This window comes from Pundamilia nyererei, unplaced genomic scaffold (genome assembly GCF_000239375.1).
Source record: "Pundamilia nyererei isolate P.nyererei 1_Seehausen unplaced genomic scaffold, PunNye1.0 scaffold00296, whole genome shotgun sequence".
NCBI lineage: Eukaryota > Metazoa > Chordata > Actinopteri > Cichliformes > Cichlidae > Pundamilia > Pundamilia nyererei.
The window spans coordinates 389,796-404,101 of record NW_005187697.1 but is presented as its reverse complement, the minus strand read 5'-3'; the positions used below and the strand labels follow the sequence as shown (position 1 = coordinate 404,101).

Here is a 14,306-nt window from a genome sequence, read left to right as displayed (position 1 = left end):
TACCTCTGGTGCAAATTACTGACCTCTGTCATCATTTTAGGTGGGGGAACTTGCACAATCGGTGGCTGACTAAATACTTTTTTGCCCCACTGTATATGTTTTGTATATTGTGTATGCAGCTTCAGCAGGCACAAGGTCCAACAAGTAACTGCGCAAGCAGCAGAAATAACATATAGCAAATTAGCATTAAGTTGTTAATTGTGCAACTAGAGTAATTTCCTCTTACCTGCCTCACTAAAGACTCACCTCTTTCCAGCCTTGGCAGCAGATTGTCATTGGAACTGCTCCTTTTTACAGACTGGTAAGTGCACACACATAACTGGGCATTGGGATAACAACCACTGGTAATTTTTAATCCATGTTCTTGATTTGCTTTATGAAATGTTTTCATTGTGTTCTTTCTCATGATTAGTGGATAGTTAGCCACACAGTAAAACTGAGACATGTTCCTGCACGCTAATAAACCATTCTTTTTGCTACCTTGTCTTACATGTTACTGTACTTTATCCATCGCTTGCTCATTGTTCTTGTACACCTGTATTCCATTCTGTTCTTTTGTCCAGTACATGTTTAGATTATCGCTAGACAACATCTTCATGAGATATTTAGGGCGGAGAGCAATAACCTCAGTTTTGTCTGAATTTAGAAGCAGGAAATTAGAGGAAGTCCAGGACTTTATGTCTTTAAAACATTCTTGCAGTTTAACTAATTGATTTGCATCATCTAGCGTCATGGATAGATAAAGCTGGGCATCGTCTGCATAGCAGATTTCTTTTTATATAGCAAGGGTATTTTATAATTGTATGTATAATGCATAATGTGTTGATGTGATCATGTTGGTTGTAGCTGTTAACTTTATTTGTATTTGGACTTTCAGTGTAGTGTAGTGATTTACACATGTGCCAGGTTTGAGCCCATGAGGAGACACAAATCTCTTCAGGGTTGTGTGAGCTGGTTGCACCGAAAGAAAATATTTATAATGAGAGGCTGGGATAAGCATATTTTTAGGGCATTTGTGCCTAAAAAGTGAGTAAAACGAAGATGGTGAATTAACTAAGCAATTAATCAAGTAATCTTTGGTTGGCATAAAATGATGGATTATGAGGGCAACACAACACTTCCCTTAGAGATTAATCTGGACCAATGTGATTTTTATTTTAAGTGTCATAGTTACAATGTTGTTCTTTATGTCACTTGAACATTACATAAACGTAATAAACAATGCATCCTTTAGAGGCCTCTATTATGATTTAGAATTTTTAGAATATAACAGTGCTCAATTTTTACACTTGGGGAACATTTGATTCTGAATGTGTGGGGGTCGGGATGGTGTAGAACCCAGCTGCTCTTGCAGTGTTATTTCAGTAGATGGTACAAAACCTGATGAGGTGAAAGAACAAACAGCCCGGCCTGTAATGACTTCAGCTGTATTCTCATCTGTTGCTTGATAAGGCTGTTTACTGCATGAATCATGAACTCACTCTGCTGAAGTATAAAACAATGAACCGAACAAAAATATGGAGGCTGCTGAGATAATATCACACAGTCAAGACCGAAAACATAGGCAAGAAAGACAATAGCCATAAGTGTTCCCTGAATGGGAATCATTACAAATCACAATATTATCACTATGCTGCTGTAAAGACATGCACTATTCTAGTTACACCCTTTCCGGTAGCTAATAAATGTAACATCCAATTGGGTCTGGCTCACAGTCTGTGTTTTAGTACATCCCAGAGGAGCTGGACAGGGTTAAGTTCAAGGTTCTGGGAAAACTATGAGTTTTTATAAGGTTTGTGTTCTTTAAACACAGGAACAAAGGATAATGTGGGGAGCTACAATTTATTGCAGAAGAGTGAATGCCCAGTCAAATGGTTCAAATCTGCATGGACTAAAAAGTCTGTAAACTGGTTTATAGCCAAGAAAAAAAACCTGCATTATGTTCATTAATGTGCTTGTCCAAACATCTAATCTTCTGTTATTAACCACAGTAGCAGAGAAAAAAAGGAAAATTCTATGTTCTATGTCATTTTTTTCAAAAATATTATGCATCAAAGGCTCATTCTTTACTTAGGCCTGTTTTTAAGCTAGCTGTTTTCTAGCTGTATTCCTACGGATTTCTACGAATCTGAATCTGAAGTACTTTAAACCTGCATTCTTTCTAATGGCACACAGGGGGCGCCATTAGACCATAAGAGTCATTGTGAAAATGGACACCAGCTTCATTTCACTGGGATTGCAGACAACACTTTGCTCATGAGTTTATTATTTGAGTCACACGTTTCAAGTCTTATTTTACATTTTGGAATTCATTTGAGTCAGAAAGAAAGAAAAGAACCACAACAGTACCATTGGTACTGTTTCAATGTGAAGTACCCCATGATTTCTCTGTCAATGCTCAGCTCGAGGCTTCAAAGCAGGACTTAATTAAGACCTAAAGATTGGGTCGCTATCAGAAAAGAAAGCTAGTCCAGGTTCCAGATCTTGCAGCTCCTCCTTGGGGATCCTGGGAAATGCCAGGCTGGATGAATTATATTATCTCTTTATCCCACTCGGGATCTACTCCTGGGTCTCCAACCGCATCCTTCCAATCTAAAGAAGCATGAGCTTGACTCTAAACTTAATGTATGAGCTTTTCACCTTGTCTTGAAGGGTGAATCGAGACATCCTAAAGAAGAAACTCATTTCTTGTATTCACACTCTCATTCCTTTAGTTTGCTCCTCAAAGTTCATGAACACAGGGGAGCATTGGAAAGAAGATCAAAGATTTGCCTTTGCCTCTGCTTCCTGTTCAACATTCTGCTAGCTTTCCCACATTACCATGAAAGCAAATGTACCTGGAGAATTTCACGCTCCATTCTCACTTGCATTGCACATGCTTTATAGCTAACCTTTTATTTATTTATTTATTTATTTATTTATTTATTTATTTATTTATATGTTTACTTGCAATTCTTAAGCATGGTTTTATTTTTGTATTGTTACCTCCCTGTCCTTCATAATCAGCATATTTAGCTGTATCAGAATCAGTATATAATAACACCCCTAATAGTTAGCATGAGTGGGAATGGTTAATACATATTAACAAAAAAATAAATAAATAAAAATATTAGTGACATTTGATATTACATCAGACTTCTATTACCAAAACTAGACAGTAAATAAAAAAAGAATTCCCTTTTTTAGCTTTATAGTTTTTCCGTCATTGAATTATGTAACATGCACAAGATCTGGAGTCAGTGCTTGGTTTGGCAGAGAATCACAGGGGAATCCACAGGAGAAACACAGCCTAATCTTTTAAGTAAATCTCATTCTACACAGCTGCCCATCCAAGACAAGCGGGCAAAATCCAGTGGCTTTGATACAGAAGTGCTTGTTTTTCTTTCTACCAGAGACCTTCTAAGAGGTAAACTTTTTAAATCAGAAACACAGGAACCAAACGCTGCAAGTGATGAATGAATAGCGGCGTTAAAGTCTGCAAAGCAAGAGGAAAGACATCAACAAGCCCAAAAGCCCAGTGGGAGGGAGGGATGAGAGGGAGAAAATGAGCATTTGAAGCTAAAATGTAAAAAAAAATGTAAAAAAATCTATATGATATTAAATTATCCAGACAGCAGAGGTCGGACTGAGACAGCAGCAGGAGCAGAAGTTGGCAAACTGGAGAACCTGGCAAGCATTCATTGACTTGAAGCTGGAAAATTCTGTTCCCACAGAGCCTGTTTTTCACTATTGCCTCTATTTACCAAATGACCAGTGACCAGTGTTTAGCACCAACAAGCACTGATTACCAACCAACTGAATTGGAAAGAAGGCTGGCCTTTTATGCTAAGAAGAGACACTGCTTCCATTTGAGAAGTTGTTTGAGTGTGTGGACAGCTTTGTTAGTCCACCCTGAACAGAAACACACCTAAATCATTGAAACACACATGCTTCTACAGACAACATCTTTTGATATCAGTCAGCACAGGCTGATTGACGAATGATATGTACTTGCCCTGGGGTGATCAGTTTGTTCCATAAATTCTGATTTATTATGAGGTAGGAAACAGTATATGGGAAATGTGATTTAAAAATGAAGACAGAGAATACAGAGAAAGCAATCATTTGAAAATCTCATAAACCCAGATTTTATTCACAATAGAACCTAGAAAGCATATCGGATGTTTAAAATGAGACATTTCACTATTTCATAAAAAAATATTACCGGTAGCTCATTTTGAACAACATGCAGTAACAAAAGGCTGGAAAATAAGAATTGGTAAATTGTAACATTTTGCAAATAATACATTCACTGGCGACATGTGAGTAACATGATTGGATATTTAAAAAAAAGAGCATCTTAGAGAGGTAGCGTTTCAGAATAATGTTGCTCAACATAAAATCCTAAAACCTCGAATATCAAATACGTAATATCATCTAATACTGACAAAGCCAAGAAACAGTATTGGATGCCTGTGATCTTTAGGCACTCAGAAGGCAGTTGATTAAAAACAGGTATGATTCTGTCATTGAAATCCCTGCGTGGGCTCAGTTCACTGTGCTGTCCACAAATGCAGGTTACAGTTCTGAAGAAGAAGCCATACATAATCCAGAAATGCTGCTTTCCTGTCTGGGCCAAAGCTCATTTAAAATGGACTGAAGCAAAATGGAAAACTGTTCTGTGGATGGACGATTGAACGTGGAAAACTTCACTGAGTGCATCTTCCAGACTAAAGAAGAGAAGGGATATCCAACTTATTATCAGCCTGCATCTCTGATGGCATGGCAGTGCATCATCAGTGCCTATAGAACTGGCAGCTTATACATCTGATAAAAGGTTTATTCAGGTTTTAGAGCAACAAGTGCTCCCATATAGATCCTACCTCAGGAAAAAGCCTTGCCCATTTCAGCAAGACAGCAGCAAACTGCAGATTGTATTCACAGATAAATAAGACCCAGGACTGCTGAGCAGCTAGAATCCTGTCGGATAAGAACAGGACAATATTTCTCTCCCAGAAGTTCGGCAGCTGCTCTCCTCAATCCCCAGATGTTACCTCTTTCTTTATTGTTTATAAATTTTCTTTGTTCTATAGTAAATAAAACTAGCATCAATGGGATTTGCAAATCATTGCATTCTGTTTTTATTTATTACACTGAATCTCTTCTTTTTGGAATTTGGGTCAAAGGCAAGAGTGAATGCCAGATGGTATGGCTAATTCCTCCTTTGCAGGATTTAGAACCAGGAGAAGTTAAACTAAGTTTTCTAAAAGTCCATCAGGAATGGATTTAAGTTCAGCAAGAGAGGTTGATCCAGGGCTGCAGCCCAATTTAACTCTTAGCAAGCTCATAATTATTTTGATTTTAGCTTAGTATACAATACAACTAATAATTTCACAAATCAAGCCTATCCTTACCTCTGGCAGTCCATATAGTGACACTCAGCCACAATCCCAGCAATACAGCTGATCTCAATGCCAACCTGAATCAGCTGATACTCAATGAATGCACTATTTGTGGTGCCTACTCCTCTGCACATCTGCAAACCACTTTGGAACCTACCTTCACCACAGCTCCTCTGTTCATGCTGTATTTGACTTAGTGAATGTCATATCTGTGGTCTTGCTGCTTGCTCAGGTGCCAGAACAGAGCCATACCACCAAAAACACATGACTTCAGATGTAAACCATAATCTTTACTTTCAATAAACTGTTCACGAATCAAATCTTAATGATATCAGACTGATGGTATGCTTCATGTTGTCTCCATGTGCAACTGCCTTGCACAGTTATATCTCTATCCTAATCCTCTGAATGATGTTGTATAACTTGTGTTTTGACCACCACAGCAGGACCACAGTATGTAATCCAGTCCAAATACATGTTTCATAATAATGCTTTACATGTGAGGCAATGTTACAGATAATGACAAAGCTTTGGTTTTACTCAGCCAAAAGTAATTATTTAATTTCCCTACTAACCATTCACCTTCTGTATTAGAAACTTTTTCCCTATCTTCTTCCTGATGCCGTCTGTCCTTTTTCCTTTATTTACGAATGTCACAGCAGATGATGTCGGTGGCACTTAATAATGATTATGGAAATGCATGAAGACACTCTTATTGAATGTCAATGGAAAACCAACAGTTAGGTATTTGTGTAATGACAGCGGCCATTGAATGCTGTTTAATGAATGAATTCGTGAGTCCTCTGAGAACTTTCCCATAAAGCCTAGTTTCTTCAGGAAAGCCTTGTTTCCCTTCTCTACAGGGTAGTTACTAAGTAGTCTTTCATTATTTGAATATGGCAAACAGCCACTGAGTTCTTTCTGGGGAAGTCACAACAAGTAATTTAACTGTTAGTTAATGAATGAGGGATTGTGGTTTGTGCCACACAAAACTGACTTTTTTGTCTTTGTTTTACAGAAGTAAGGCTACCTCATGATGCATTGTTAAAGTATTTCAAAATTTGGGCCATGGTAACTCATCATTATCTGTAGTTCCCTGCAATTTTGTGTTGCTCAGGAACCACTTAATATGAATTCATTAATTATCAGGTTGTTTCGTATTCATTCGTCATGTGTTTCTTAGTAACTGCTCATTTTTTCCGTATCATGTTTTCAAATTCCTGGCACACACAGTCTCAAAACATAATGAAATATGGATATAAGCTCTGAAGATTCAAGTATATGGCAGTATGCTGGAGAAATTAATGCAGTTTGTAGAATAACAGCTAGAAACTGACGCTGATTAGTATTTAGATCTTTATAATCTATCCAGTAGCTGTCAAGAGATCTCAGTCTGGACATAACGACAGACTGCAATCATGTCCCTACTTAAAGTGTACGTGGTCAAACAACTCTAGTTATGCTCTTTTTGCAACTCCAAGTGATGTCAAAATGAGAAAGTAATGTGACTTCTAACGAACCCACATTAGGTCTCGGAGGAATTGCACTTTACTGCTGCTAACTGAGCACACTGGCCTTCGAACACAATGGCCAAAGAATAACATGACAACTACTTCTATTTATATAAGTTCCTTGTCTAGAGTTCAGGCTTGCCAATTAGTCAAGTTTCTCTCACGAGGATGCTGCCAGTTCTGTGCTTCCTAAACTTGTAACACTTGGTCACTTTGAAATATTGACATTTTCCAATGGCAAGTTTTCCAATGCTTCTTTTTGTAGTGAAGAACAGCAAAAGAGTTCCAATGTAGTCTAACAAACCACACTTTCACCTTCACTTTGAAATAAAGTTATATTACAAAACACAGTCAATCTCTGAAGGGAGAGTAAACATAGTCCCTGAATGTCTCCAAAGAAATCTCTAAAACTTGGTGGAAACATCTGTTAAAAGGAAACGACAGTTATCTTTCTGTTTTAGGTGATGTATGACTGTACATCTTCAACTATCATGGGTGCAAATTCTAGTCAAGTGAAACCCAAGTTATTCAAGCTCTTTAAAGCATTAAAGAGGAGTGTCAGGAGGGTTTTATAAGGTGTGAGAGCACTTCAGTCTGTCAAGTATATTTTGACAGCTCATCTCCAGGGACCGTGTGACAAAAACAAGGCATGGAAGAGGGGAGAAGCAAACCAGCACTGCACAGTAAGAACTGTATTTGCCCCCTGTGGTTTTATGTAAAATGGATGAGAAACAAGCTCTGTGTCCACAGTGTTCACACAGCCACAATGTTATGTTAATCCTCAATTTCCCAAGACACTTGGGGTGTTTGTTTTAGCCAAATAGATTTGTAGAGCAAAACTGGATCTCTAAATCATCACCTGGCCACTTGCCAACATGACCAGACAAGACAGGCACACCAGCCAAAGCCACAAAGTATTAGCATTTGGCTGGTAAGCTGATATGCACGTGGCATGTTTAACATACTCCCTAATAAGATATATGGCTATGCTTCCTGTCTGAGTAACATAACCGTATATTTGAAGAGAAACCTGACTGCTTCAGCAAGGCTCATTCAAGGAATGCAATTTCAAAACAGTGTAAAAAGTGAAGAAACGTATTTTTGCTCCACAAAGCTTCCGGAGGCCTTTTTAAAGACAAAGCATTTTCATGTTGGGTACATCCGATTCTCCCAAAACCAAGGCAAATAACAGCTATGCTGGCATCTCTGTGAGACACCATGCTATGAGTGTCAACACATATACAGTGACAGTGTGAGCATGCCTAGGCTGCCATGGACTGAGTCCCTGAGCACAGACAAGAAAAAGGCCAAACTCCTCTATGCAGCAGGACAGCAGGATTAAAAAAAACGAAAATAAAACAATGGAGAGTGGTTTAAAGAGAGCTTTAGTCTCTTTGTAGTTACGGTCCAGCTCGCTCTGTCTCATATGCTTCTATGGTTGCATTATCCCTGCTGTAGTCAATTTGAATGTTGCTGTTTTGTGTCTTTGTACTTTTCATGTTACATCTCTTTGTAGTGGTTTTTTACCTCTGTAATCACTTTTGTTTATGTGTCTTTTGACCTATCTCTCTGTAGTCATGTTGACTTTTTATTGCTATTATGCATCGTTCTGAAGTATTTAAGTGTCTAATTGTTGTCATTTTCTGTCTCATAGTAGCTGACTTGGCCAGTATTCTATTTACCATGCTTACCATCTTAGGCCACTGTCACACAGGCCTAGGGACCAATTGGTGAACCCTGGTAACTTTATTCCCCAGTTGGCTACAAATCGTTGGTGGAAGTCAATATGAAGTGATTGCTAGAGCCACATTTGCACAGCCCTAGACACTGGTAAGTGATATCTTGGTAACTACCAGCCACTAGAGCAAAGTACAATGTCCTCAACCACTACGCTAGGGGTTGTGAATGGTTGCTGGCAGTTGCAAGCAAGAAATTGGTTGTAACGAGGTATACAGTGCTGTATCAAAAACTTCCTTCCCTTTGTGTCTGGTTGTCACAGTAACCTATAGTTTGCATGGAAGATCCTGAATACCTGCCAAAAGGTAGTAAGCTGTAACTTGCTGCAACTTTATCGGTGAATGTTCGCCATCTCCATTTGTATTCCACTTACTCAAGTTTTAGCACATCTCGGAGAATAAATGTAGAGTATTCAAGGAGAAATTCATGTCTTTCCCAGTGTATGTATAGAAAACCTCCGCACCTTCTCAGATTGTAGAGTGAAATTCAGGTGGAGCAGGTGCTAGCTAGATGAGTTTTCTGCAACACATCTAATTGATGAAAGGTCTAACTTGCCAAAAGTAATTAAGTAGCCCACATTTTTAACTTGAGCTGGCTTCTTTCACTTCTACACTTTCTCTAATTAATTGCACCATTTTAGCTGTTAGAAGTTTATGACTCAGCACAGGAGGTTTGGCTGGAATGGTAATTTGGCACTTGCGCACTAAATTTTTGCCCAAGGGCCTCTCAACTGGTTCAGCTTTATCAGTGATCTCACTTATTATTATGCATAAAATGTGGGCTCTCCTAGCTTCATTACTGACCCCATTACAAATATAATCTTGACAAGTTCAGCAGCACAAACTCATCCGTGACCTCGTTAATAACCATCCATAACCTCGCCACTTGATTTCGCCTATAATCTTCTTTTTGACATCAATAATAACCTCTTAAAATCTCACTCATGGTCACTATCACATTTCATAAGATCACTTGTAATATCATCATTATGCCTTCTCACCCTGAAACAAAGCTGCATTTGCTCAGTGAATCAGTAAACAAATCACAATCACTGCAACGGTGTAACAACATGAGAAAATAATTGCTTTGTGTGTTTGTTTTGCATCAGTGTGGCTAATGAGTTCCTTTGTCTTCTCATTAAAGACCAGGGAAGGCGAGTAATAGGCACTGGAGGTCGTTCTTTTGGAAGCACTCTTCCTTTTGACTAATTTGCTGCACTTCTTCTCACGCAAATGAATTTGCTACTTAGGGCTTAAAGCTTCTTATGTGAGCAGCAGCTCGTGACATTTACAGAGACACGGGGAAGCTCAAGGAAGATGAGAATGGATCAGCAGGAAATGGGCAACAGTGAAGGACGGTGGAAGGTGGGTGTATGTGTGTATGTCTTGGAGAGGTTATCTGGGTATGGTGGGACAGTGAGAGGCAAATCAACAAAGAAAATGAAGGAGGGTAGAGGAAACTCTCAGCTTCCTGCGGCATTAATCAGCAGCACATGAACCACCAGAAATGACAGCAGAGCTTACATACAATGGAGAGAGAGGCCATCTCTACTTACCCCAAATATGAAAGCTTGATTGGGCCATTGGACTTCTTTTTTTGTGATAATCATCCCTCCCTCATCCTTTATGTGGTCTCCATTTTTCTTTAAAGGCACTTCTAGAGACACCCAGAGGCTGTGCTAAATGGCAGTCTCTGAATTCTGAATAACCTCATTTTGGGTTATGAGACAATAGGAGCTGGGAGTAGACAACAGGCATGCAGCCACTGTGAGTTTCACTGTGGTCATTTCACATCTCGACATCTTTATTTGGCTGTGCCACAGTGATTTGGTGCTATATTAATAAAGCTGAACTGAATTAAATTGAACTGAATCTGACCTAACAGTACTATGGCTTTATGTGATTGCTGGTAGTATATACATTGTTCAGGCACAAAATTATAACCACCTGCCTAATATTGTGTTGGTCCCCATGTTGCTTGTTCCATTGAAAACGTTGTGAGTTGGGGCCTCCAAGGATCGGAATTATTTGTCAAGCACACCCCACAGATGCTTAAATTAGATTTAAGATCTCAAATGGATGGTGGTGGATGTCAAATAACATCCACACGGATGGAAGAACCCAAGGTTTCCCAGTAGAGCATTGCCCAAAGCCTCACACTGCCTCCACCTGCTTTCTTTCGTCCCATAGTACATAATGGTGCCAGGTGTCCTCCAAATAAGTGATGCGCATGCACCCAGCCTTCCATATGATATAAAGGAAAACGAAGATGCTCTGACCCAGTCATCTAACTGTCACAATGTGGCCTATTTCTCCTGCTTCTAACACATCACCCCTCACCATCAATGTTCACTTATCTCAGCCACTAACAGGTGCCATGGTGAAGAGATAATAAGTGTTATCTACTGCACCTGTCAGTGATTAACATGTTATACCTGATTTAAAGAAAACAACTTTCTGTTTCCAGAACAGTTTTAAAGTAACAAATAAGTAAAGGAGTCTGAAGAAAAGCTTTGGGAACTTAGAAGCTCACTCTTCAGTAATCATTGCAGCTTTGTAGCAGCTAAGATTTGTTCAGTTCTTGTTTGGGAGGATTTTTGCCTTTTCTTCCTTCCTGCAAAAGGTTTGTAGTTCTTTTAAATTTCTTGGTGGCTTTGCATGTGCAGCTGTCTTGAAATAAAGCCCCAGATTTCTAAAATTTTGATCAGGGTGACTATGAGGGCCATAGTAAAACCTTCAGCTTCCACCTATGGATTATAGAAAATATTTTAATTTAATCTTTAGTTTTATTTATTATTTATTTTACTGTTCACTGATATTTAATGAAATTCATTCTTGCTCACTCATAGTGTTACTGGTTGGAACAGATATATAAGTGTGACTGATCAGCCCTATATTTAACAATTCTGCATTGTTTTTTCCCCACATTTTTCTCATGGCTTTCAGTAAGTTCTCTTTTAACTATATTAGTCCACAATACTTGTTTCCAAAATGCATCTTCAAGTAACTTAAAGAAGTCCAGACACAGGATTTTCTTTCCAAGCTCAGACCAGCTACATCTTTGTTTTGTTCTTATAGCATTCTCTTGGAAAATGGGGATCTGTTAGATTTGAAAACTGCAATACTTTCCTGATGACTACTGTGTGACCAAGCACAACAAGTAAATCTGACACAACTTGGTAATAGTTGGTCATTTCTATTAAAGAGTCCCCCAAACGTCTGAATCACATTCTTCGTATTTACTGTCACTCTCCCTTTTTTTTTCTAAAAAAAAGAAAGTTTTTAATCTATAACTTTATGCCTTTTAAAGATCACTTCATGCTGTGTTCATCACAGTAACAGAAATCTGAAGACGTCCAAACTTTTGCATGCTGCCGTATTTTTGTGAAACAGTGATTTGAAGGACTGCAGTAACTTGGTCTCTGCACCACCTCTGTGTGCCCCTTTCTTGTCGTGCTGAAGTAGCACTTGGAGTAAACACTTCACTCACAACAACAGCACCAAACACCTCCATCACTGCTGCTCTCCATCTGTCCTCAAGCCACAGCCATGCATGAATTCTAACATGCACAGACTGGGATTGCCTCATAAGACATATTTTCAAGAGCAGTTCTCTAAAAACCAAATATACGTTTTTCAAAATGCAAAGAAAAACGTCAGATTTAATGTGATTTCTTCACTTCATGCTCTCACCAATGTCTCAGAAATGATTTGCAGTTCAACAAAGCTTTACACATGCAGGCAGGTGGAGTTTGTTTAGTCATTAGTCATGTAACCATTCATTCTTTGAGGAGAAAAAAAGCCCACATCAACAACAACAAAGCACTGTGCCTGCTGGACTCAAGTCAGCAACACACCAAATGTCAACTTAATGAAGCCCAATATGAGTGTCACTCAATGCTTACCATAGAGAATGGTCACCATGGAAACCGGCATGACCAAGATGCCGAGAAGCATGTCAGCTACTGCCAGTGACATCAAGAAATAGTTTGTGGCGTTCTGCAGCTTCTTCTCCAGGGAGACGGCCAGGATCACCAGGATGTTGCCCATGACCGTGACAGCGATGACCACTAAAATCAGCAGGGCTGCCCAGTTTTTCTGCATCAGCTGCTCCGAGGGAGGACACTGAGACCCGTAGACTCCCACCACGTTATGGTGAGACCAGTTCCCCAGCTGTGCGTCATTGCCATTATGAACCACGTTGTTCCTCTGGCAGCCCAGGTTTGTGGCATTGCCGCTTTGGAGGCCACCTTCCTCGCGTGGAGGCCAGGGGTTAGACCCCAGAGTGGTAACGGCTGTGACAGTGTTAGAGATCAACTCTGACACATTGCCACCATGCAGGTTCATGGTGTCAGCTCGATAAATGCTCAGGACCGCTGCCTGGAAAGTGGGTCAGAGTGGCGGAGAAAAGAGGAAAGTCTGTTCATCGCTCACTTGTTTTCCATTCCCGTTGCTCTGAATATTATAAATACAACACCGTTCATCACTCGAGCAATTAACCTGTAATTCAATATGGTTTACCACTTCTTTGCTCCATCATGTCAAATAAGAAAAAAGAAGAAAAGTCCCCAGATTGACTGTCAGAGGATCAAAAAATCATCTCCACAACGGGGAAACAAAAATAGCATTCTGCTGAATTCAGCACAACCAGAAGAGCAGCTGTTTGATCTCACAGGACAATGCCAAACGCTTAAAAATGATATCTCGCTTGGTTAATAACCTCACTGTGCCAACAGTCCGTCATCTGGCTCTGTGAAAACAAAGAAACAAAAGTATTCCGTTGCCCAAAATATCCCAAACAGAACAGAGTTGTTTTAGGTCCCATGTCTTCAGTGATTTAGGAAAGAAAAAATCTCTTCTGATTATAGAATCCACTCAAAGCTGGCGCGATGGCAGTTGCAGGTTTCTCCTCCTTGGAGTTTGAAGTCAAGGCTGTGTTCATGTTAAAAATATCAGGTCCATGTGAAGTCGGGAATGTTACAAATCAGAATTTCATGGCCTGGTTGAAGCAGTTATTCAGTAACTTTGTTTCTTTTCAGTCAGTCTTTAATGTATGATCTTTAAGGATTATGAGAACACAAACAAATAAAAAAAAATCCTCTAGCCTTGAAATGGTCATTCTTAAACAGTATAATGACACACTGGTGTTATCAGTTTTACACAAACCCTGACTTACGTGTGAATGTTCAGAATTTGTTTATCCTAGCTGACACTCCTGCACAGATGTCATTATGCTGTACGTGCGTGTTTCCTAATGTGTGTGGAAATCTTCAAGCGTCCTCGCTCTCTCGTCTCAACTCGTCCCTGCACCTGTGAGAGTGCGTCGGCAGCCGACAGACATGGATGATGAACATGATGATATCTGACATGTGTGAGTATGTGTCACTAACTTTCCAGTCTCCTTCCTTCACTCGCATTTCTTGACTCATAGTAAGAAAGTATTCCTTGTTCACTGTAACTAAGAACAATGTCAGACCTCCAGAGAATTAAATATTCCTTACATTTTTCCTCCTTGTACTTGCATAAGCCCTCAGTGGATAATGTCAGTCACTCTTCAAATCCTTCATGAATAAACACAGACCTCCTTCCTTCACAGACCTTGATCATTCATTCTGCACATTTCCATATCTTGTCACTTTCCAGAAAGGAAAAAAAAACTAAAAAAGAAGCAGAAGGAA

At 39.4% G+C, this 14,306-nt stretch overlaps 1 protein-coding gene across 1 annotated transcript in view; it reads right to left on the bottom strand.

The window, feature by feature from the left end:
* htr2aa (5-hydroxytryptamine (serotonin) receptor 2A, genome duplicate a) overlaps nt 1-13,160 on the bottom strand; it is a 112,152-nt gene extending 98,992 nt beyond the window's left edge. The window contains exon 1 of the mRNA XM_005751010.1: nt 12,534-13,160. Coding sequence (XP_005751067.1) covers nt 12,534-12,975 — 442 coding nt within the window. The 5' untranslated portion in view covers nt 12,976-13,160. The remainder of the gene's footprint in view (nt 1-12,533) is intronic.
* Nucleotides 13,161-14,306: the final 1,146 nt, after the last annotated feature.